The sequence below is a fragment of the Oncorhynchus mykiss genome, chromosome 10 (assembly GCF_057628025.1).
Source record: "Oncorhynchus mykiss isolate SJ-2025 chromosome 10, ASM5762802v1, whole genome shotgun sequence".
NCBI classification, from domain to species: Eukaryota; Metazoa; Chordata; class Actinopteri; order Salmoniformes; family Salmonidae; genus Oncorhynchus; species Oncorhynchus mykiss.
The window spans coordinates 42,502,975-42,524,872 of record NC_143031.1 but is presented as its reverse complement, the minus strand read 5'-3'; the positions used below and the strand labels follow the sequence as shown (position 1 = coordinate 42,524,872).

At 43.1% G+C, this 21,898-nt stretch overlaps 1 protein-coding gene and 1 pseudogene across 33 annotated transcripts in view; both read right to left on the bottom strand.

The window, feature by feature from the left end:
• LOC110533900 (protocadherin gamma-C5) overlaps nucleotides 1–21,898 on the bottom strand; it is a 143,420-nt gene that overhangs the window by 47,885 nt on the left and 73,637 nt on the right. For 2 of the 33 annotated variants that reach the window (XM_090186666.1, XM_090186676.1), the window contains exon 1: nucleotides 11,152–13,739. The exons of 30 other annotated variants lie outside the window; for them this stretch is intronic. In XM_090186666.1, coding sequence (XP_090042792.1) covers nucleotides 11,152–13,557 — 2,406 coding nt within the window. In that variant the 5' untranslated portion in view covers nucleotides 13,558–13,739. Of the gene's footprint in view, nucleotides 1–11,151; nucleotides 13,742–21,898 lie in introns of those variants that run through there. One more of the 33 variants, XM_090186679.1, reaches the window with a different exon arrangement.
• LOC149980018 (protocadherin beta-4-like) lies at nucleotides 16,784–18,045 on the bottom strand (annotated as a pseudogene).

Sequence of the window (21,898 nt, the reverse complement as noted above, 5' to 3'; positions counted from 1 at the left end):
AATAATCTGAAATGTGTAGGTCTGACTAGGCACTTCAAGACGTGATGATATTACAACCAAATAGTTGATTTAACAATCACTTGCAAACGGCACGTAGTTGTCAATAGTTTTAGAGGAGCTGGAGGTCTCTGTGCCCCCACCAGTCAAATCGAACGCTCTGCACCATATTGTGACGTTTTATTGATAACGACCTATTACAGCGTTAGATGAAAATAAAGGTTTAATCATGAATCATGCTTATAATCATATCACAGTGTTATATAATATTGGCCAGGTTGACAAGATATAAATATAGTCGTTTTTCATCACGATGATCAGTGGCACATATGCAGCAAGAGATTATCCAATCCCTGGAAAGCAGAGGAGACCACGCGCGCTGCACAGAGGACCATTTCAGCACCACGCGGGTGGACAGCGCCACACAGGCGGAGAGCTCACTCTGGTGCATGCGGCAGACAATAGGCAGCACGAGAGTGGCATAAACAATGCGTGAAGGGAAACAGGAGCTAGATGAACAGACATTTCCTCAGATAAAAACCCCGGGAGCATTTCAAGAGGTAGAACAGCGAAATGCACTGAAACCGCTTTGTTCGAGAAACTGTGTATAAAAGTCTGCATTTCATTCTGCTGCTTGTCATGTGACCAGGCACTCCTTTATCATTCATGAGTTGGGCCTCAATAGATGAATAAGTCAACAAGATGTAAAGCCCTTTTCCAAGGTTCATGAAAATAATGATTGCAGCAATTATAAATGTGTGCGATTCACCCAAAGGAAGAGATGTGACCAATACAAGTACCAACATATTCATTATAGATGTATTTAGATATTTTTCATACACAGCTCATGGGAATGTTATTTTACCCTTTGTTATCACTGAGATATTTCAATGGCAAGCATTGGAATCATAAATAATACAATGTCAAAAATCTGTATAACTGGCTGTGACATATGATGAACAAATGAACAATGCTGATCTGTCCCTTTACCTCTGATCCTTGTGTGTTGAACATGATCCTCTTAAAGGTTACATTGGACTAAGTGCATACACAAGTGTGTGTATGTATGTGTGTGTGTGTGTGTGTGTGTGTGTGTGTGTGTGTGTGTGTGTGTGTGTGTGTGTGTGTGTGTGTGTGTGTGTGTGTGTGTGTGTGTGTGTGTGTGTGTGTGTGTGTGTGTGTGTGTGTGTGTGTGTGAGAGAGAGAGCGAGAGAGCGAGAGAGAGACAGAGAGCGATAGAGATTTTATGTGGTTTGATATAGCTTGACAGATAGATAGATTATAGATTGGTAGGGGAAATTGGCAGGTAGAAAACGAGATGAAGTTGATCTTACCTTGTTTTGAGAAACACAGAGGGAGCAGATGCAGTGACGACATGGAAAAGAGAGAAAAGAAAGACATATTCATTAGATTAGGACAAGGACTGTACTCACAGCACACAGAAACATACTTATCAAAACAGAAAAAGAGTTTTGATACAGACCAATCTGACACATGTTCACCACAGTCACTTAGCATGACCACAGTCACTTAGCATGACCACTGTGTTGTATATCATTCTGTGCATGTGCAGTGTGGGTTCAATGTGTGCAACAACCATAGCATTACACTGGTGTTTTCTTAGTGTTATCCTTATGCTTCATGAGTAGGGCCCTGAGGTTTTCCTGGTCAGGTCCCTTCATCAGGGAAAACTCTGGGCCCTATAATCATAAGGTCGGTGCCAGACCTCACTGGGGCCAAGCTTCCTGACATCCAAGACCTCTATACCAGGCGGTGTTAGAGGAAGGCCCAAATAATTGTCAAAGACTCCAGTCACCCAAGTCATAGACTGTTCTCTCTGCTACTGCAAGGCAAGCGGTACCGGAGGGCCGAGTCTACGACCAAAAGGTTCCTTAACAACTTCTTACAGCTACTCGCTGTTTATTATCTATGCATCGTCACTTTACAAATTTCCTTGCCTAACCTGTACCCCACACATTGACTCGGTACCAGTACACCCTGTACATAGCCTCGTTTTTCACTTTATGTTATTTAGAAAAAAAATTCTTAACTGTGTTTCTTGAACTGCATTGTTGGTTAAGGGCTTGTCAGTAAGCATTTCACGGTAAGGTCTACTACACCTGTTGTATTCGGCACATGTGACAAATACAATTTGATTTGACCACCAGGGGAACACAAGCAGGTTTACCATCACCAACAAAACATGTTTGTTATTACCAAACACAAAATATAGGCACTATGTCACTAAATCCTTTGCACATTTTTCTTATTGTTTTACTGTGCTTGGTCTCTACAACATGGTTAGATCTGCAAGAGTGTTGACATCCCTGTATTTCACTTGTAAACAAGGAAGAGTATGATTTTTCACATTGTTCTTATCTTTATTATCACAATCTTCACAAACACCAGCAATGATATCATCTTCACTGACAGTAGGAAACCAACGTTACACACATCATCTCCCCAGACAAAGAGATAGAGAGATTCAGACAAAATAATACAGACAGGTTTCCCTTCCTGCTGGCCCTGCCCTGCCCAGCCCCACTGCGGCTCAGTGAAGACTTAAACATAGTCCAAGGCAGGGGTCCCTTTCCTCTGTCTCTGCACTGTAATACAGTGCCTTCCACTCAAACCTCCATGCATTAAGCTGTCGCTGCGTGCAACTTCTGAGGGAATGGTGCAGTCTTTAGTGTGACTCAGCCAGTCATGAAAATGAATCTGTGGAATGTTTCTGTGTCGGTGGGGAAGGGTGGGGTGGGAAACTGCAAGCTGTCTGAAAATCATGCACAGAGAAACACATTTGATTTGAATGAATGCTGGAAAGGGAAAGGTATAGGCTACTGTGCAAATGAAGTATTGATGTGCTGTGTGCGTTGTATGTTCATAGCTTAAGACGAGCAGAGCACACATTCTGTTATTACAGATAGGGAAAACCCAATGCCAGGAGTGTAAAGCCAAAGGGCTACTTATCAAACACAGTCTCTGTTAAGAGAGGGTCTTATTTTATAGCCTCACTGTATAAAGCTGTGGTGTTGAACCAAGCTAGAGGGCCATAGATACTGACGTGACATTTTTATTTGTATTTTTTTTATTTCACCTTTATTTAACCAGGTAGGCAAGTTGAGAACAAGTTCTCATTTACAATTGCGACCTGGCCAAGTTAAAGCAAAGCAGTTCGACACGTACAACAACACAGAGTTACACATGGAGTAAAACAAACATACAGTCAATAATACAGTAGAAAAATGAGTCTATATACAATGTGAGCAAATGAGGTGAGATAAGGGATGTAAAGGCAAAAAAGGCCATGGTGGCGAAGTAAATACAATATAGCAAGTAAAAAAAAAAATATATATATATATACACTGGAATGGTAGATTTGCAGTGGAAGAATGTGCAAAGTAGAGAGAGAAATAATGGGGGTGCAAAGGAGCAAAATAAATAAATACAGTAGGGGGAGAGGTAGTTGTTTGGGCTAAATTATAGATGGGCTACAGTGCCTTGCGAAAGTATTCGGCCCCCTTGAACTTTGCGACCTTTTGCCACATTTCAGGCTTCAAACATAAAGATATAAAACTGTATTTTTTTGTGAATAATCAACAACAAGTGGGACACAATCATGAAGTGGAACGACATTTATTGGATATTTCAAACTTTTTTAACAAATCAAAAACTGAAAAATTGGGCGTGCAAAATTATTCAGCCCCCTTAAGTTAATACTTTGTAGCGCCACCTTTTGATGCGATTACAGCTGTAAGTCGCTTGGGGTATGTCTCTATCAGTTTTGAACATCGAGAGACTGAATTTTTTTCCCATTCTTCCTTGCAAAACAGCTCGAGCTCAGTGAGGTTGGATGGAGAGCATTTGTGAACAGCAGTTTTCAGTTCTTTCCACAGATTCTCGATTGGATTCAGGTCTGGACTTTGACTTGGCCATTCTAACACCTGGATATGTTTATTTTTGAACCATTCCATTGTAGATTTTGCTTTATGTTTTGGATCATTGTCTTGTTGGAAGACAAATCTCCGTCCCAGTCTCAGGTCTTTTGCAGACTCCATCAGGTTTTCTTCCAGAATGGTTCTGTATTTGGCTCCATCCATCTTCCCATATATTTTAACCATCTTCCCTGTCCCTGCTGAAGAAAAGCAGGCCCAAACCATGATGCTGCCACCACCATGTTTGACAGTGGGGATGGTGTGTTCAGGGTGATGAGCTGTGTTGCTTTTACGCCAAACATAACGTTTTGCATGGTTGCCAAAAAGTTCAATTTTGGTTTCATCTGACCAGAGCACCTTCTTCCACATGTTTGGTGTGTCTCCCAGGTGGCTTGTGGCAAACTTTAAACAACACTTTTTATGGATATCTTTAAGAAATGGCTTTCTTCTTGCCACTCTTCCATAAAGGCCAGATTTGTGCAATATATGACTGATTGTTGTCCTATGGACAGAGTCTCCCACCTCAGCTGTAGATCTCTGCAGTTCATCCAGAGTGATCATGGGCCTCTTAGCTGCATCTCTGATCAGTCTTCTCCTTGTATGAGCTGAAAGTTTAGAGGGACGGCCAGGTCTTGGTAGATTTGCAGTGGTCTGATACTCCTTCCATTTCAATATTATCGCTTGCACAGTGCTCCTTGGGATGTTTAAAGCTTGGGAAATCTTTTTGTATCCAAATCCGGCTTTAAACTTCTTGGACCTGCCTGGTGTTCCTTGTTCTTCATGATGCTCTCTGCACTTTTAACGGACCTCTGAGACTATCACAGTGCAGGTGCATTTATACAGAGACTTGATTACACACAGGTGGATTGTATTTATCATCATTAGTCATTTAGGTCAACATTGGATCATTCAGAGATCCTCACTGAACTTCTGGAGAGAGTTTGCTGCACTGAAAGTAAAGGGGCTGAATAATTTTGCACGCCCAATTTTTCAGTTTTTGATTTGTTAAAAAAGTTTTAAATATCCAATAAATGTCGTTCCACTTCATGATTGTGTCCCACTTGTTGTTGATTCTTCACAAAAAAATACAGTTTTATATCTTTATGTTTGAAGCCTGAAATGTGGCAAAAGGTCGCAAAGTTCAAGGGGGCCGAATACTTTCGCAAGGCACTGTATGTACAGGTGCAGTAATCTGTGAGCTGCTCTGACAGCTGGTGCTTAAAGCTAGTGAGGGGGATAAGTGTTTCCAGTTTCAGAGATTTTTGCAGTCCGTTCCAGTCATTGGCAGCAGAGAACTGGAAGGCGAGGCGGCCAAAGTAAGAATTGGTTTTGGGGGTGACCAGAGAGATATACCTGCTGGAGCGCGTGTTGCAGGTGGGTGCTGCTATGGTGACCAGCGAGGTGAGATAGGGGGGGCTTTACCTAGCAGGGTCTTGTAGATGACCTGGAGCCAGTGGGTTTGAAGCGAGGGCCAGCCAACGAGAGTGTACAGGTCGCAGTGGTGGGTAGTATATGGGGCTTTGGTGACAAAACGGATGGCACTGTGATAGACTGCATCAGCTGACTGGATTTGGGAGAGGAGAAATGGGGAAGGCTTGCGCAAGTTGCTGTGGGGGGTGCAGTGCTGTTGACCGGGGTAGGGGTAGCCAGGTGGAAAGCATAGCCGGATGTAGAAAATTCCTTATTGAAATTCTCAATGATAGTGTATTTATCGGTAGTGACAGTGTTTCCTATCCTCAGTGCAGTGGGCAGCTGGGAGGAGGTGTTCTTATTCTCCAAGAACTTCACAGTGTCCCAGAACTTGTGAGAGTTTGTGTTGCAGGAAGCAAATTTCTGCTTGAAAAAGCTAGCCTTGGCTTTTCTAACTGCCTGTGTGTATTGGTTTCTAGCTTCCCTGAAAAGTTGCATATCACGGGGGCTGTTTGATGCTAATGCAGAACGCCATAGGATGTTTTTGTGTTGGTTAAGGGCAGTCAGGTCTGGAGAGAACGAGGGGCTATACCTGTTCCTGGTTCTACATTTCTTGAATGGGGCATGATTATTTAAGATGGTGAGGAAGGCATTTAAAAAAAATAACCAGGCATCCTCTACTGAGGGGATGAGGTCAATGTCCTTCCAGGATACCCCGGCCAGGTCGATTAGAAAGGCCTGCTCGCTGAAGTGTTTCAGTGAGCGTTTGACAGTGATGAGTGGAAGTCGTTTGACCGCTGACCCATTATGGATGCAGGCAATGAGGCAGTGATCGCTGGGATCTTGGTTGAAAACATCAGAAGTGTATTTAGAGGGCAAGTTGGTTAGGATGATATCTATGAGGGTGCCCGTGTTTACGGCTTTGGGGTGGTACCTGGTAGGTTCATTGATAATTTGTGTGAGATTGAGGGCATCAAGCTTAGATTGTAGGATGGCTGGGGTGTTAAGCATGTTCCAGTTTAGGTCGCCTAGCAGCATGAGCTCTGAAGATAGATGGGGGGCAATCAGTTCGCATATGGTGTCCAGAGCACAGCTGGGGGCAGAGGGTGGTCTATAGCATGTGGAAACAGTGAGAGACTTGTTTTTAGAGAGGTGGAATTTTAAAAGTAGAAGTTCAAATTGTTTGGGTACCTCTGCAGGTACCTCTTTGGGTATCTCTGCAGTAGATTGCAACACCGCCCCCTTTGGCCGTTCTATCTTGTCTGAAAATGTTGTAGTTCGGAATGGAGATTTCAGAATTTTTGGTGGTCTTCCTAAGCCAGGATTCAGACACGGCTAGAACATCCGGGTTGGCAGAGTGTGCTAAAGCATTGAATAAAACAAGCTTAGGGAGGAGGCTTCTAATGTTAACATGCATGAAACCAAGGCTATTACGGTTACAGAAGTCATCAAAAGAGAGCGCCTCTGGAATAGGAGTGGAGCTAGGCACTGCAGGGCCTGGATTCACCTCTATATCACCAGAGGAACAGGGGAGTAGGATAAGGGTACGGCTAAAAGCTATGAGAATTGGCCGTTTAGAATGTCCGGAACAGAGAGTAAAAGGAAGTTTCTGGGGGTGATAAAATAGCATCAAGGTATAATGTACAGACAAAGGTATGGTAGGATGTGAATATAGTGGAGGTAAACCTAGGTATTGAGTGATGATGAGAGAGATATTGTCTCTAGAAACATCATTGAAACCTGATGATGTCATCGCATGTGTGGGTGGTGGAAATGAAAGGTTCGATAAGGTATTATGAGCAGGGCTAGAGGCTCTACAGTGAAATAAGCCAATAAACACTAACCAGAACAGCAATGGACAAGGCATATTGACATTAAGGAGAGGCATGCTTAGTCGAGTGATCATAAGGGTCCAGTTAGTAGTGAGGTTGGTTGGGGTAACGGCGATTCAGACAGCTAGCCAGGCCATCGGTAGCAAGCTAGCATAGGATGGAGGATGTTTTTAGCCACTTTGTGCGTTTCTGTTAGTAGATTAGTGGGGTTCCGTGTGGTAGAGGAGAACAATCCAATTGGCAAAATAGATATAGTAATAGTGACCAAAGAAAAATAGTCAGAGAGACCTATTCAGATAGCAACCGATAAGACAGCTAACGATTAGCGGGCCGCAGATGGCCGTTTAGGTAACGACGCGACGGAGGAGCCAGTTGGATAACTCCCTCGTGCAGATAAAGTCGGTAGTCCAGTCGTGAAGGCCCGGTGGGGCTCAGCATCGGCAGTAAAACAGGTCCGGATAGGTGATAATAGCCCAGGAGTGGTTGATGGAACTCTTCAGTTGGCTAACTCCAGGATAATTGAAGTTTGCTCCGGGACCAACGTAAGACAATAGTCACAAGGATAGCAGCTAGCTAACTGCGAGATCCAGGTGTAAATGTTCAGAGCTTTTGGTTGAAATCCGGGGATATGAAGAGAAAAATAGCTCCGGTATATTCTGGTCTGAGTCGCGTTGTACAAAACTGGCGCTAGCTTTTCGAGCTAAAGGATAGCTGATGACCATCAACCGTGGTTAGCTAAGTACTAACGTTAGCCAGTAAACTGGCTAGCTTCTGGCTAGCTTCTGGCTAGCTTTTGGCTAGCTTCTGGTTAGCTCCTGGTTAGCTCCTGGTTAGCTTCTGGCTAGCTTCTGGCTAGCTTTTGGCTAGCTTCTGGTTAGCTCCTGGTTAGCTTCTGGTTAGCTCCAGGCTAGCTTCTATTGTGGATTTCAGATTTGAGGTAAATAATACTTATTTCTTTTTTAAAATTGGTGAGGGGGGTTGCAGGATAGTGTTTTGAAGTTGAGTTTTTGGAAAATAAAATACATAAAAGATGTAAATATATATATACACGGGACACGACAAGACAAGGACAAAGGACTGCTATGCCATCTTGGATCAGTATGTGATACATAGTGAGAAGCTTTTTGTTACAGGGAGAGAGATGAAGAAAGAGGAAAGAGAGAAACAGATTGAGAGAGCGAGAGAGAGAGAGAGAGAGAGAGAGATAGAGCCAGGCAGAGAGTGTTTGTGTGAGAGAGAAAGAGAGAGGGAGAGAGAGGCAAAGAGAGGGAGAAAGAGAGAGACAGAGACAGACAGAAAGCCAGACAGATAGCCAGAGCAAGACAGAGGGAGCGAGAGAGAGAGAGCGAGACAGACAGAGAGACAGAGGCAGACAGAGAGAGCGAGACCCTGTGACTCTGTGACCCTTTGTGGGTTTATGTGATAATATGCAGGACAGAAGCTAGTGCCAATGTGAAATATGCGTCCCACAGCCTTCATACTGCTGCATGATGCACAACAATGCCTTGCCCCCTCCCTCTGCCTCCACGCTGTGTGCTCAATACAACCTGCTAAACAGACACATAAAGGACACACTGACAACATCCATGTCTGACATGGACAAGTGAGTGCTTGTGATTATGTGGGGAAGAGACAAAGAGAGAGACAAAAGGTTGGTTACATGGGTATAAACTACACTGTGACTGTATAGTACAGGTGTAAGCCTACGTTTGTGTAAATACATAATGTGAGCACTCACTACTGTGAGTCGCTCTGGATAAGTGTCTGCTGAATGACTAAAATGTCATGCAATGGGGCTAAGACAGAGTGGTTGATGGGTAGTTACAGAGGCATCAGAATGGAACACAACTAAGCTGTCCCATCGCTCTCAAACGTAACAGGAAATAGAGAGGAGGCCGCTCAAACTGGGTCAGTGTTGTGTTGCAAGCAGTTGTCATGCCAGTGCAGTGAGACTCAGGGCAAAAGGATTCAGTGCTTCTGGATCAAATGAGTCCAGCCAACTTCTTGCCTTCATGACATGTTGTGTAACTACAGGGCTACACTGGCTTTTTACAAATACACGGGAGAATTCAAATCATCACTCCGTCTGTTATGCAGACAGGCACAGATGCATGCACACCTAGAAACATGCTGAGAGGACGTAAGACAAGGCAGCTTTTAGAACAGTACTTGCTCTAGCCAGAAAGATCACAAGACTATGAACAGTGTTGTTTACAAGTCACCAACCACACAACATGTCTTATGTCCGGAATCTGCAGCACTGTCTGTATGGAGAGAGTGTTGCCATGACAATGTGCATGAGCTTGAGGTGAATCTTCCTGGTACGCTGAAGAGAAGAGGGCATAACACTAGAGATTGCCTGAATTTAACTATACTCACAAACCCACACACACGCAGATTAACAAAACAATTAAAACAAGTCTTTGGTCTTTTCTGTTTTCCTATGGCTCGTTAAAATATCCCCGTAACCACGCTTTAGGCCTAGTGGTTAAAATGAAGGCAAAGACGTGACGTTGTTGCTGGCTGTTACTAGGCAGGTTTGAAATCACTGTCACTGTTAACAGTATGCCATGTTACATACAATCCTCCACTCACTAACAAGATCCAGTCTAAACCTTTACAACCTGTGAGCCATAGACAAAAAAGGGACATTACTACTGTGAATGACAAGTACTGAGCAAGACCATTGGTTACAGACAGACAGACAGACTCAGAGACAGAGTTACATAGTATGACCCAACAGACACACTCATTCTGAATACAGAGCAGTGACAGTTTTCCATACAGGAATGAGTGTAACACTGCCATGGAATTAAGCCCAGTGTCTGATGGGAGAAACGTATAAGCCCATTGCTGCACCACAGCAACACAGGATATTAGAGCAGTGTGTGAGGGGGAAAGTGGGTCAGTTTGCCCAAGCACCATAGGGTTGTACAGAGAGGGAGAGGAAAGGGAGGGAAAGTGGGGGGGTGAGATAAAAATACAGATGGAGAGAGCAAAGATCCATGGGATAGATAGGAATGAGGGCTCCTCAGAACAATTATTTGATAGTATTAGCAGTGAGTCAGTCAGTCAAGTCAGGCCAGTCAGGTCAGTCAACCAGTCAGTCAGACAGCCAGTTAGGTCAGTCAACCAGTCAGTCAGTCAGCCAGTCAGGTCAGTCAACCAGTCAGTCAGTCAGCCAGTCAGGTCAGTCGACCAGTCAGTCAGACAAGCCAGTCAGGTCAGTCAACCAGTCAGCCAGTCAATCAGTCAGGTCAGTCAACCAGTCAGTCAGTCCACCAGTCAAGTCAGTCAACCAGTCAAGTCAGTCAACCAGTCAAGTCAGTCAACCAGTCAATCACCCAGTCAGATCAGTCGATCAGTCTGTTAGTCAGACGAGACCTAATGAAACTGATACAGTGATTTCATAACCTGCTCCTTTATCTGCACGCCTGCTGGGTAAATAAGAATGGAAAAGAGTAATCACCGGATGAACATAGCCACAGTGTTGCAGTGCATTTCATGAATCACGTAAAACAGGTTAACACAGAAGCATGGCATCAAAGGCTACTTGCTGAGCAATCTGGCCTCCATAATGCTCTTTAGAATTACTGATAGGCTGGCTGAGACACACAGAGAGATGGATAGACACGACTAGACAGCAATTAAATGTAGCGCTGTCAACAACATGTAGTGGGAAACTCTTACCCATAATAAAGGTCAAATGGGCCACACAAAGATTCAATATGTGCACCCCTTCATATGGATAGACTCAGACCGCAGACTGTTACACAGATTAAAATGGCGTCTAAGTCTGCTTGCCGGCACCAATTCAGTTTTTGGACCATGCTACTGACATGACTCAATGATAAAGTTTGACTTGATCCCACAGAGGCAAGAGAATAGGACGATTGCAGTGTAGAAACAACCCTCAGTCAGTCAGATGTACACAAGCTTCATACTTATCTAAGTAGAGGACAGAATGGGAGTCTCACCTCTTCAGACACATCACCATCCTCCTGCTCCCTCTTTTCTCTCTGCATTGTCCCCATGCGACTCACATCCACCAGTGTGTTCTGGCTACAAGGCCTAGCAAACTTCACATCACTCATCCTAGAGTCAGTGGTTCCACACACCTCATAGTTGTACACACGCTGTAGGGTTCCCATGGTTCCGTCTGGGTAAACGGGAGGGTGATGTGGGATAACGGGGAGGTTTGCTGCAGATTTATAGAATAATCGATTATGTCTCCATCTGTGGATTTTAACTGTGATAAGGGCAATAATGGAGAATATGAACAGAACCGATACCACAGCCAAGGCCAACACTAGATAAAAAGTCAGGTTGTCATTATATTCCCTGTCCACTGTGAAGTCAGTGAATTCTGAGAGCACTTCAGGGAAGCTGTCCGCCACCACCACGTTCACATTGACGACAGCTGATCGAGATGGCTGCCCGTTGTCCTCCACTACAACAGCGAGCTTTTGTTTCACAGCATCTTTATCATTGACTTGGCGTATAGTTCTTATTTCTCCATTCTGTAGGCCCACTTCAAACAGCGCCCTGTCTGTCACTTTCTGCAGTTTATATGAGAGCCATGCATTCTGTCCAGAGTCCACATCAACAGCCACCAATTTAGTGACAAGATAGCCCACATCTGCTGAACGGGGCACCATTTCAGCCCCCAGAGAGCCACCAGTTTGTACTGGATACAGAACCTGAGGCGCGTTGTCGTTCTCGTCTTTTATGAATACGTTTATAGTTACATTGCCACTCAATGGGGGTGAGCCTCCATCTTGTGCTTTGACATGTATTTTGAAAGATTTAATTTGCTCATAGTCAAAGGGTTTCACTGCGTAAAGCCCCCCACTGTCTGAATTTACAGTCACATAAGAGGAGAGTGGAGCTCCGTTTAAACTACCATCCTCAAGGAAATATGATACCCGAGCATTTGGTCCCCAGTCTGCATCTGTAGCGCTTACAGAATAGAACGACAGAGAAGAGGCATTGTTTTCGTACACATAGGCGTCATAGCTTTCTTGTTGGAACTGGGGCGCATGGTCGTTCACATCTGAAAGCTTTAAACTGAGCGTCTTTTTACTTGAGCGAGGCGGGTAGCCTCCATCTACTGCTGTGATTGTTACATTATATTCTGATGTCTGTTCTCTATCCAATACCGAGTCTGTCACCAGATTGTAGTAATTTGCTAAAGCTGATTCAATTTTGAAAGGAAGGTTGCGATCAATGGAACATGAAACCTTAGCATTGTCGCCTGAATCAAGATCCTGGATGTTAATCATGGCTATAATAGTGCCAGGGACTGAGTCCTCGGGCAGGGCACTAGAAAAGGACATGACGGTTATTTTCGGAGTGTTATCGTTCATATCAATAACATCAATAACGATTCCACATGAGTTTGTTAAGCCACCATTATCTTTAGCTTTTACCTTTATCCTAAATTGTTTGTTTCTTTCATAATCTATATCACCCAATACCTTCACCTCACCTGATATCGGGTCAATTGTGAATAGCTCTCGGATAGTAGTGGCAGCATGCTCAAAATAAAATTCTATATTGGCGCTAGATCCCTCGTCTGCGTCTGTCGCGCTCACTGTTGTAACCAATGTGCCCTTCCCAGCATTTTCTACAACGGATGCTTTATATGTAGCTTGGCTAAATATCGGGGCATTGTCGTTGGCATCGAGAACCAGAATGTGGATTTGAACTGTTCCAGACCTCCGAGGGTCTCCGCCATCGACAGCAGTTAAAGTCAAGTAGTGATGCTTTGTCTTTTCTCTGTCCAGAGGTTTTTGAAGAACTATCTCTATGTTTTCACTTACATCTAGACGACCTTGAATCTTAAGATTAAAATGATCCGTGGGGTTTAATACGTATTTCTGGAGTGTATTTGCCCCTACGTCCTGGTCTATTGCGCTTTCTATAGAGAAAAGCGCACCAGGTAGGACTGACTCGCTAATTTCCAATTCAATTTCCTTTTTTGGAAAAACGGGGCTATTGTCGTTGATATCTAATATTTCCACTGTAACCCGAAACATCTCCATTGGGTTCTCTAGAATCACATCGAAACTGAAGCTACATGCTGAGATCTCCAAACATAGCTGTTCCCGGTCCATTCTCTCTTTCACTAACAATTGTCCTTTCTCTCGGTTCAGAATCAAGTATTCACTGTCGCTCGCAGTGAAAACCCGAGCTCTCCCGGCTACAAGCCGTTGAGGCTCCAGTCCCAGATCTTTCGCTATATTCCCAACAAAGGAGCCCACCGTCATCTCCTCCGGGATGGAGTAGCGGACCTGTCCGGACACAGCGTAAACTGAGAAGGCGCAAACCATGAATATGCACAATAGCCACTCCAAGAGCCTGTTGTTCCTTCTCATTGCCATTTCACGACAAAAAGCCAAAGCCAAAACACAATATTGAGGCAGAAAATAAATCCTAGAACGTATTTTTCAAGAATCCAGTCAATGTGACGTCCGTTTACAGAACAAATTGTTTCTGTAGACCTAATGTACTATCCAGAATAGGGCCCTTATTCTATCAACTGGGTCTCCAGTTTAATGTGCTCTCTGGGCGTTGCTAAGCGCATTATTATAGTAGGAACCATAGTGTGAGTGTGCTAAATATTACATGCGATCAACAGCGGCACTCAGGGTTCAAACAAAGTACTACATTACTAAAGAAAATGTGTCAAACTTCAAAACACCGAACAAATGATTGACATAAGACAGTTACACATTTCGTATTGCAAAATTCTCCTCCATATTATCATAGCATACATACTGCATAAGAATGTGATACATGAATATAGCTGAAGCAGAGACATTACACTAAGATGCATTGGAAAACACACATTCACATGCCTGCGCAGAAATTAACGCAGAGAGGGGAGAGAGAGCGAGCGCGATGCATCAACATCCCAGATAGCCTATAAAAAAAAGAGGTAAGATTGATTTCAATATGCCTTCTCACCTCTCCATTACCATCCTCCTGCTCCCTCTTTTCTCTCTGCATTGTCCCCATGCGACTCACATCCACCAGTGTGTTCTGGCTACAAGGCCTAGCAAACTTCACATCACTCATCCTAGAGTCAGTGGTTCCACACACCTCATAGTTGTACACACGCTGTAGGGTTTCCATGGTTCCGTCTGGGTAAACGGGAGGGTAATATGGGATAACGGGGAGGTTTGCTGCAGATTTATAGAATAACTTATTCTGTTTCCACCGGTAGAGTTTGACCGAAATTATAGAAATAATAGAAAAAATAAAAAGTAGTGAAACCACAGCAAGTGCCAAAATTAAATAAAATGTCAGGTTATTGTTGTATTCTTTGTCTTGCGTAAAGTCAGTGAGTTCTGAAAGGACTTCCGGGAAGCTGTCCGCCACCGCCACGTTCACATTGACTGTAGCTGATCGAGAGGGCTGTCCGTTGTCCTCCACTACAACAGTGAGCTTTTGTTTCACAGCATCTTTATCAATGACCTGGCGTATGGTTCTTATTTCTCCATTCTGTAGGCCCACTTCAAACAGCGCCCTGTCTGTCGCTTTCTGCAGTTTATATGAGAGCCAAGCATTCTGTCCGGAGTCCACATCAACAGCCACCACTTTAGTGACAAGATAGCCCACATCTGCTGAACGAGGCACCATTTCAGCCACCAGAGAGCCACCAGTTTGTACTGGGTAGAGAACCTGAGGCGCGTTGTCGTTCTGGTCTTGTATGAAAACAGTTAAAGTCACATTGGTGCTCAGAGGCGGTGAGCCGCCATCTTGCACTTTAATGCAGATCTTAAATTCTTTGATTTGTTCATAATCAAAAGCACGCACTGCGTGGATCACGCCACTTTCTGAATTCACAGATATAAATGGGGATGCTGAAAGTCCATCTTTATGGGAATCATCTATAAAATAAGAAATACGTGCGTTGTTGCCGGTGTCCTTATCACTGGCTGTTAGTGAAAATATGGATACACCGGGAGAGTTGTTCTCCCTCACATAAGCAGAGTATGAGTGCCTCTCAAATACTGGAGCATTATCATTCACATCCGATATTCTCAATGTCATAGTCTTGTTGGTAGAACGCGGAGGAAACCCCTCATCCACCGCTGTTATTGTAATATTGTACTCGGAAACCATTTCACGGTCCAACATCTGATCTGTGACCAAACTGTAGATGTTGGAAGAGGATGACTTAATACGAAAAGGTAAATCCGAGTTTACGGAACATTTGATGTGTCCATTTCTACCAGAGTCTAAATCTTTAATGTTCAGCATTGCTATAACTGTCTCTGGTGATGCGTCTTCAGGTATTGGGTTAGAAAAAGTTATTAATGTAATTACAGGGTCATTGTCATTGATGTCCAAAATATCGAGCTGTACTTTACACGAATCTGTAAGAGAACCCCGATCCATTGCTTGCACACTTATTTTATGTTGTTTGTTAGTCTCGAAATCTAATTTACCGTTAACTTTGATTTCCCCGGTAAGAGGATCAACAGTAAAAAGATCGGACGCGCTAACAGTGGAATGGGAAAAAGAATACACAACCTCTCCATTTGTCCCTTTATCTGAATCGGTAGCACTGACTCTCAAAATCACAGTCCCTTTAGGCGTATCTTCGGATAAAGAGGATTTATAAAGTACAGAGCTAAATACGGGTGCATTATCATTTATATCCAATACTTGTATATATATTTTGACCGTGCCCGACTTCTGAGGATTACCTCCATCCACAGCAGTTAACACTAAAATATGTTGCTCATTTGTTTCCCTGTCCAGCATCGTTTGAAGTACCATTTCTAAATATTTACTGCCATCAGAGTGCGAATGTTGCTTCAGAGTGAAATGATCACTCGGGAGAAGGGAATATGTTTGAATGGAATTCATTTCGACGTCAGGATCCATAGCATTCTCTAGTGGAAAACGGGTACCAGACAGAGACACCTCACTAATCTGTAAACGAATTTCTTTACTTGGAAATACTGGAGAATTGTCGTTTATATCTAATATCTCCACGTCAATACGGTGAAGTTCAACGGGATTTTCAATAATTATCTGGAAATGTAACGAACATGGAGCCACTTGGGCGCACAGCTCCTCTCTATCAATCCTGTCTTTCACAAGCAGAGTCCCTTTGTCCGCATTGAGACCGATATACTCACGGCTATCTTCTGAAAAAATACGCGCTCGACCTGATTTCAGTCTTTTAACTTCCAGCCCTAGGTCCTGAACGATATTCCCCACGAATGAACCCTTCGTCATCTCCTCTGGAATAGAATAGCGGACCTGGCCGTCCACATACCGGTGAAACCAGACTGAGAGGAGAAGATACAGTTGCCATTTCCAAATGGCGGATCCCCCTGTGCCACGAAAACAAAGAAAATACATTTCTTTACGTTGCACAACTTCAATTGTTAAAATCCGACAAGGCGTAGGCCTATATGTAGGCAAATGAGCAAATCAGGATAGGGCTGTTATTCCAATGACATCCGTCAGAGACAATGTTCTCACACTCCCAAAGCAATAGTGTTTGCGTACATGTCACTGCTACTCTAATATCATCCACAAAATAGGCAGGGTCAACATTGCTCTCTTGCAGGTCTACTATTGTATCGGTCAACAGCGGCACTGAGAGCACAGGGGAGTTATTACATGTGTAGAGAAACATGTTTCTGACAAAAGCTTCTTATCAGAAATCACAACTCCGAAATATCCCACACCATACTGTAGGCTACAGAATGACGGCAGATTATGAATTATTTTAATTGTATGGTCTGCATGTTCAAAAACACGCTAATGTAAAAGAAGATTAAGAGAGATGCACATTAGGCTACTACATATGTTGTCACCCTCGGTCAGAACTACCTTTGATCCAAAACAAGTTAAAAGTTCATATAAATCAAACGTTAAAAATACAAAAAAATCTATAAATTACTAAAATTACTAAAACATTATCGTTCTATGTTGGTTAACATAACTATTATGCCCGATAAAAGCACAAGTCTGTCTGACATTGTTGCTGTCCAAGAGCGGAGGTGCTGAAATGAACACAGGACTGAGAGCACTCTTTGAATAAGATTAGTAAATGAATGATTAGTAAATGACGTGATTTAGCCCGTAAATATCCTGGTAATGCACACAATAAATCAGAGAACATCATAGGCTGTCAAAGACCGAATCTACGTTTAAACAAAACAAATGAAATTGTAAAATCATCAACCAGCATAACACATTGGGCAGACATTATCTCACCTGTTCAGGGGAATCTGGTCAATATAGGAAGTTTATCTATTTGTGCACGCTGTAAAGTCTCCATAGAGCTCGGGTTCATTATTTACACGTTCTGACTAAAAGGTCTGGCAAATTTCCAGCCACTCATTTTTGAGTCAGTCGAGATACACAACTCATAGTTGTACACGTGTTGCAGAGTCCCTGTCCCTCCGGCGTCTGCGTAACCGGCTGGATATCAGGGAATAAGTGGGAGACTAGACAGGTACCTGATGCGTGATTGTCTCTATCTGTAGATCCTCACTGATATTATATCCACTACACACGAGATTAAAAGGAAGGACATAACAGCCAAGGCCAAAACTAGATAAAAAGTCAGTTTATCGTTGTAATCCTTGTCTTGCGTATAAAATCAGTGAATTATGAAAGCACTTCAGGAAGCTGTCCGAACCCACCACGATCACGTTGACTATAGCTGATCGAGATGGCTGCCCGTTGTCCTCCACTACAACAGCGAACTTGTGTTTCACGGCATCTTTATCAATGACATGCCGTATAGTTCTTATTTCTCAATTTTGTAGACCCAATTCAAACAGCGCCCTGTCTAACGCATTCTGCATCCCCCTGCAGTTTATATTAGAGCCTTGCATTCTGTCCAGAGTCCACATCAACAGCCACCACTTTAGAGACAAGATAGCCCATATCTGCTCAACGACGCACCATTTCAGCCACCAGAGATCTACTAGTCGTTACTGGGTAGAGCACCTGAGGACCGTTGTCGTTCTAATCTTTATTAATTATTCACTTCAGACTTACGTTACATTAAAGTGGAGGAGAGCCTCCGTCTTGCGCTTTGACATGAAATTCAAAAGATTTGATTTGTTCATAAGCAAACGATCTCACTGCATACATAATGAATGTTTCAGAATTAATCGTTATCTTATTTTTATTTCAGGTTTTATTTATTACACTCATATAGCATTCATTACCAACGGAACTCCATGAGCATTCAACATATTGCAATTAAAACAGGCAGGTGACGCGGCTCGAACCCTCAACCTACTGGTCAAGCCTATAAACCACGGTCGCTACACAGCTCCTTCCATTCAAAGAGCGCGTCCTCGAGCTAGACCTCACAAGACGCCGTCTTACGTCTTACAGGAACGCGCTCACCCGCCAAGCACATGCACGGTCGTGGATGCGCAACAGAGTCTCACAGTCAATTCGTGCATATATGTACAAAATGCATTTCAGCAAATTTCGTGCGTTTTTGTGCGTTTTTCTGGCTTCATTCGTGCGAAAAGACACACATTTAACCAGTAGGCTACACACAAGCCTTTTCAAAAACCATATAGACGCGATAGTTTATATTTAATTTTTGTTCTTAAACTCGATGTAGGATCAGGCAAAATCCCTTGAGTTGCGCACCTTACGCAGGTTTGGTCCTCGGTTGGTTGCCATGTGTCCATATCGAGTGGTGTTTATTTTTATTTTTTTTATTTTACCTTTATTTAACTAGGCAAGTCAGTTAAGAACAAATTCTTATTTTCAATGACGGCCTAGGAACAGGGTCATGGGTCATGTGGTCATGATGTCTAGGTCCGCTTGTCAACGGATGTGGAAAGCATAGTGCAACCTAGGAGTTTGGTTTCTAGTTTTGAGTCGGTTGATCCACTTCCATCTCTGACACGTGGAAACCGGAGGGGGGAAGGGAGGGGGTGCACTCCACACATATGCGCGTAGGCCGTCCGTAGGGTGGGGGTTAGGGTTAGGTCCAGTTGGAGTTAGGGTTAGGTGTAGTTAGTAAAATGGTTAAGGTTAGGGTTAAGGTTAGGGTAAGGTATAGTCGCGTATATGGTTGTTGCAAAGGCTTGTGTGCCTACTGGTTAAATTCGTGTCTTTTCGCACGAATTAAGTAGCACATACATTCGTGTATTTTCGAACGAATTGAACCACACACAAATGCACAAAAACTGCTGAAATACATTTTGTACATATATGCGCGAATTAGATGTGAGGCTGGGCTGGGATGCGAGGTCCGATCACTTCTGACACCAATGTAATGAAATAAGTAGGGAGCACGGCTCGAACCCTCAATATTCTAGCGCCAAGCCCAGCTCGCCATCGACTGTGCCACAAAAGCCTTCTCGAGTGACAGAGTCGATATCCGTGCCTATAAACTCACATTAATGTATAAGAGAAACAAACATACATTTATAAAAAAAGCGTTAAAAAAAAAAAAAGATAGCAATAATGTCCTGCTATCTAAAGCGACTCACTAATCAATGATAAGAAATATATGATTTGTGACATTATGTACCGTTCAGTTCTAGACTTTGGTAAAGTCAGTTCATTTTGGCTACGGGTATTCCTGGCTGTCGCCGTGATTCGATCAGTGAGTAGCTTAGTCTTTGAATTTAGATTTTAGGAGTCTGACTGTGAAGATAGTGCTGATTTGAGGCCGTCTTTAATGAAGCCAGGGTAGGGACAGGGTCTGAAGTGCCTCTGTACAACTGGACTATCTACCCAGGACGGTGCAGCATGCTCTCTTCGGAATAGATCCAGGTCATCAGACTGGGCCTGGGTTAGTGAGCTGTGCCAAACAGGAGCGGCATATTCCAGGGTGGGGTGGAAATGCTCACCATGTCTTCCTGTGGCACATGGAACCTTTTAAGAAAACGAAGGAGAAATCTGTGGCTCTTGGTTAACATAGCAACCTGCTCACCCCATTTTAAGCCCTTTTTACTATTACCCTTAAAATCTTCACACTATCACCCACATATCAAAGATGAGATGTAAAATCCTGAATCAGCATAATTTGTATGGATTATATACAAAGAAATATCAATTTAAAAAAAGGGACAACGAAACAAAGTGCAACTAGTTTGCAGTATTTCCAGCTTCTATTCGAAGTGATTGTGTTAGCTGTGTTGTTGGCTAGCACATTTTCAATGCCAGGTGAAATCACGCTTCATTAGTTCATTGTTATGGATGTACTAAATAAATATCATTAGAAAACAGCTTAAACAAATGCAAATGCAGCTACTTTGTTGTTATTCTGGCTGCACTGTTTGACGTGACTGTATGTTAGCCGCAGTTGGCTAGCTAGCAAGCAAGGGATAAGAACGTTGCCAGCCAGTATGGCAATTGAACATTTAGAACGATCGACTGGGTCGAGTCCATAGATACAGAACAAAAAGACTGGACGACTGGGTCACGTCTCTAGCAACTGAACCGATAGAATGAACAGCCGGCCATGGTAGCAACCCTACATTTGTGTCGGGGCTGTATCTTATCTTCCAAACACCAGCTTCTCGGACATTATCACTTAAAGAGGCCACACACACAATTAGCTATTTTTTTTATTTAACTAGGCAAGTCATTTAAGAACAAATTCTTATTTACAACTTTAGCCTACCCCGGACAAACCCTAACCCGGACAACGCTGGGCCAATTGTGCGCCGCCCTATGGGACTCCCAATAACGTCCGGTTGTGATACAGCCAGGAATCAAACCAGGGTCTGTAGTGACACCTCTAGCACTGAGATGCAGTGCCTTAGACCGCTGCACCACTCGGGAGCCCAATCATCCATACCATTATGGCGTTCAATATTGCCTGCTCTTAAACATTGAGAAAAAAGCTAAATATATCATGCACAACTCCCCCCGGAGTCCTTTTAAATAATCTGTGTCGGTTTTCATTCGAGTTTGATTCTAGAAATCTGCCCCAACTGTTGTTTTTGGCTCGTATGAATTACTCAGATGGGAGATTCACAGCATTTGAGGCTTATAACTCGTCTTCCTGTTCAACAGCAGCACCCAGAGTCCAGAGCACAGACTGACATCATGTTAGTACTGCTACACACAGAGCTAAACAAAGACTGGTGCATTATATAACCACATCAGCAGTTGGAATATTATTGTGATGACAGCTCTAAAAAGGTTATGGACACGGGGTGTGGGTGAAGAAATACTACAGTAATACATTATATTAGAGGGAGACTTACTATTACTATCATAATTAATATCACAAGCAAAACAATTATAGATCAGTCGAGATCAGTATCAACAATTGGCCAATTGTCACTAGTGTCATTTTGAATACTTGAAAATGAATCAGGTCATGTATCTTTTTCTGTTGTCAGCAAACACTTGTCACAATACTGTCTTCCAAAAAAAATATATATATTTGGAGCACTTACAATGACGCCGTAAAAGCCAAAGACACAAACAGCTCCTTGAATGTAGCACGTTTGGTATTTCAGCACCATGGAGAGCACCAGTTGCAAATTGAAAGGCAGACTATCAAACCAACTAAACTAGATCTTCTTTTAGGCCATGAAATACAAAAACTATTTCATAATGAAAATGGTGCATGCTGCAACTGTGTCACCAAATACAAATGATAAAAAGATGATCACCAGCAAAACCAGCAAATCGATATGGCAACATGTGTTTAACCCTGACTGCATCATGCACATTACAAAAATATTTACCCCAAGT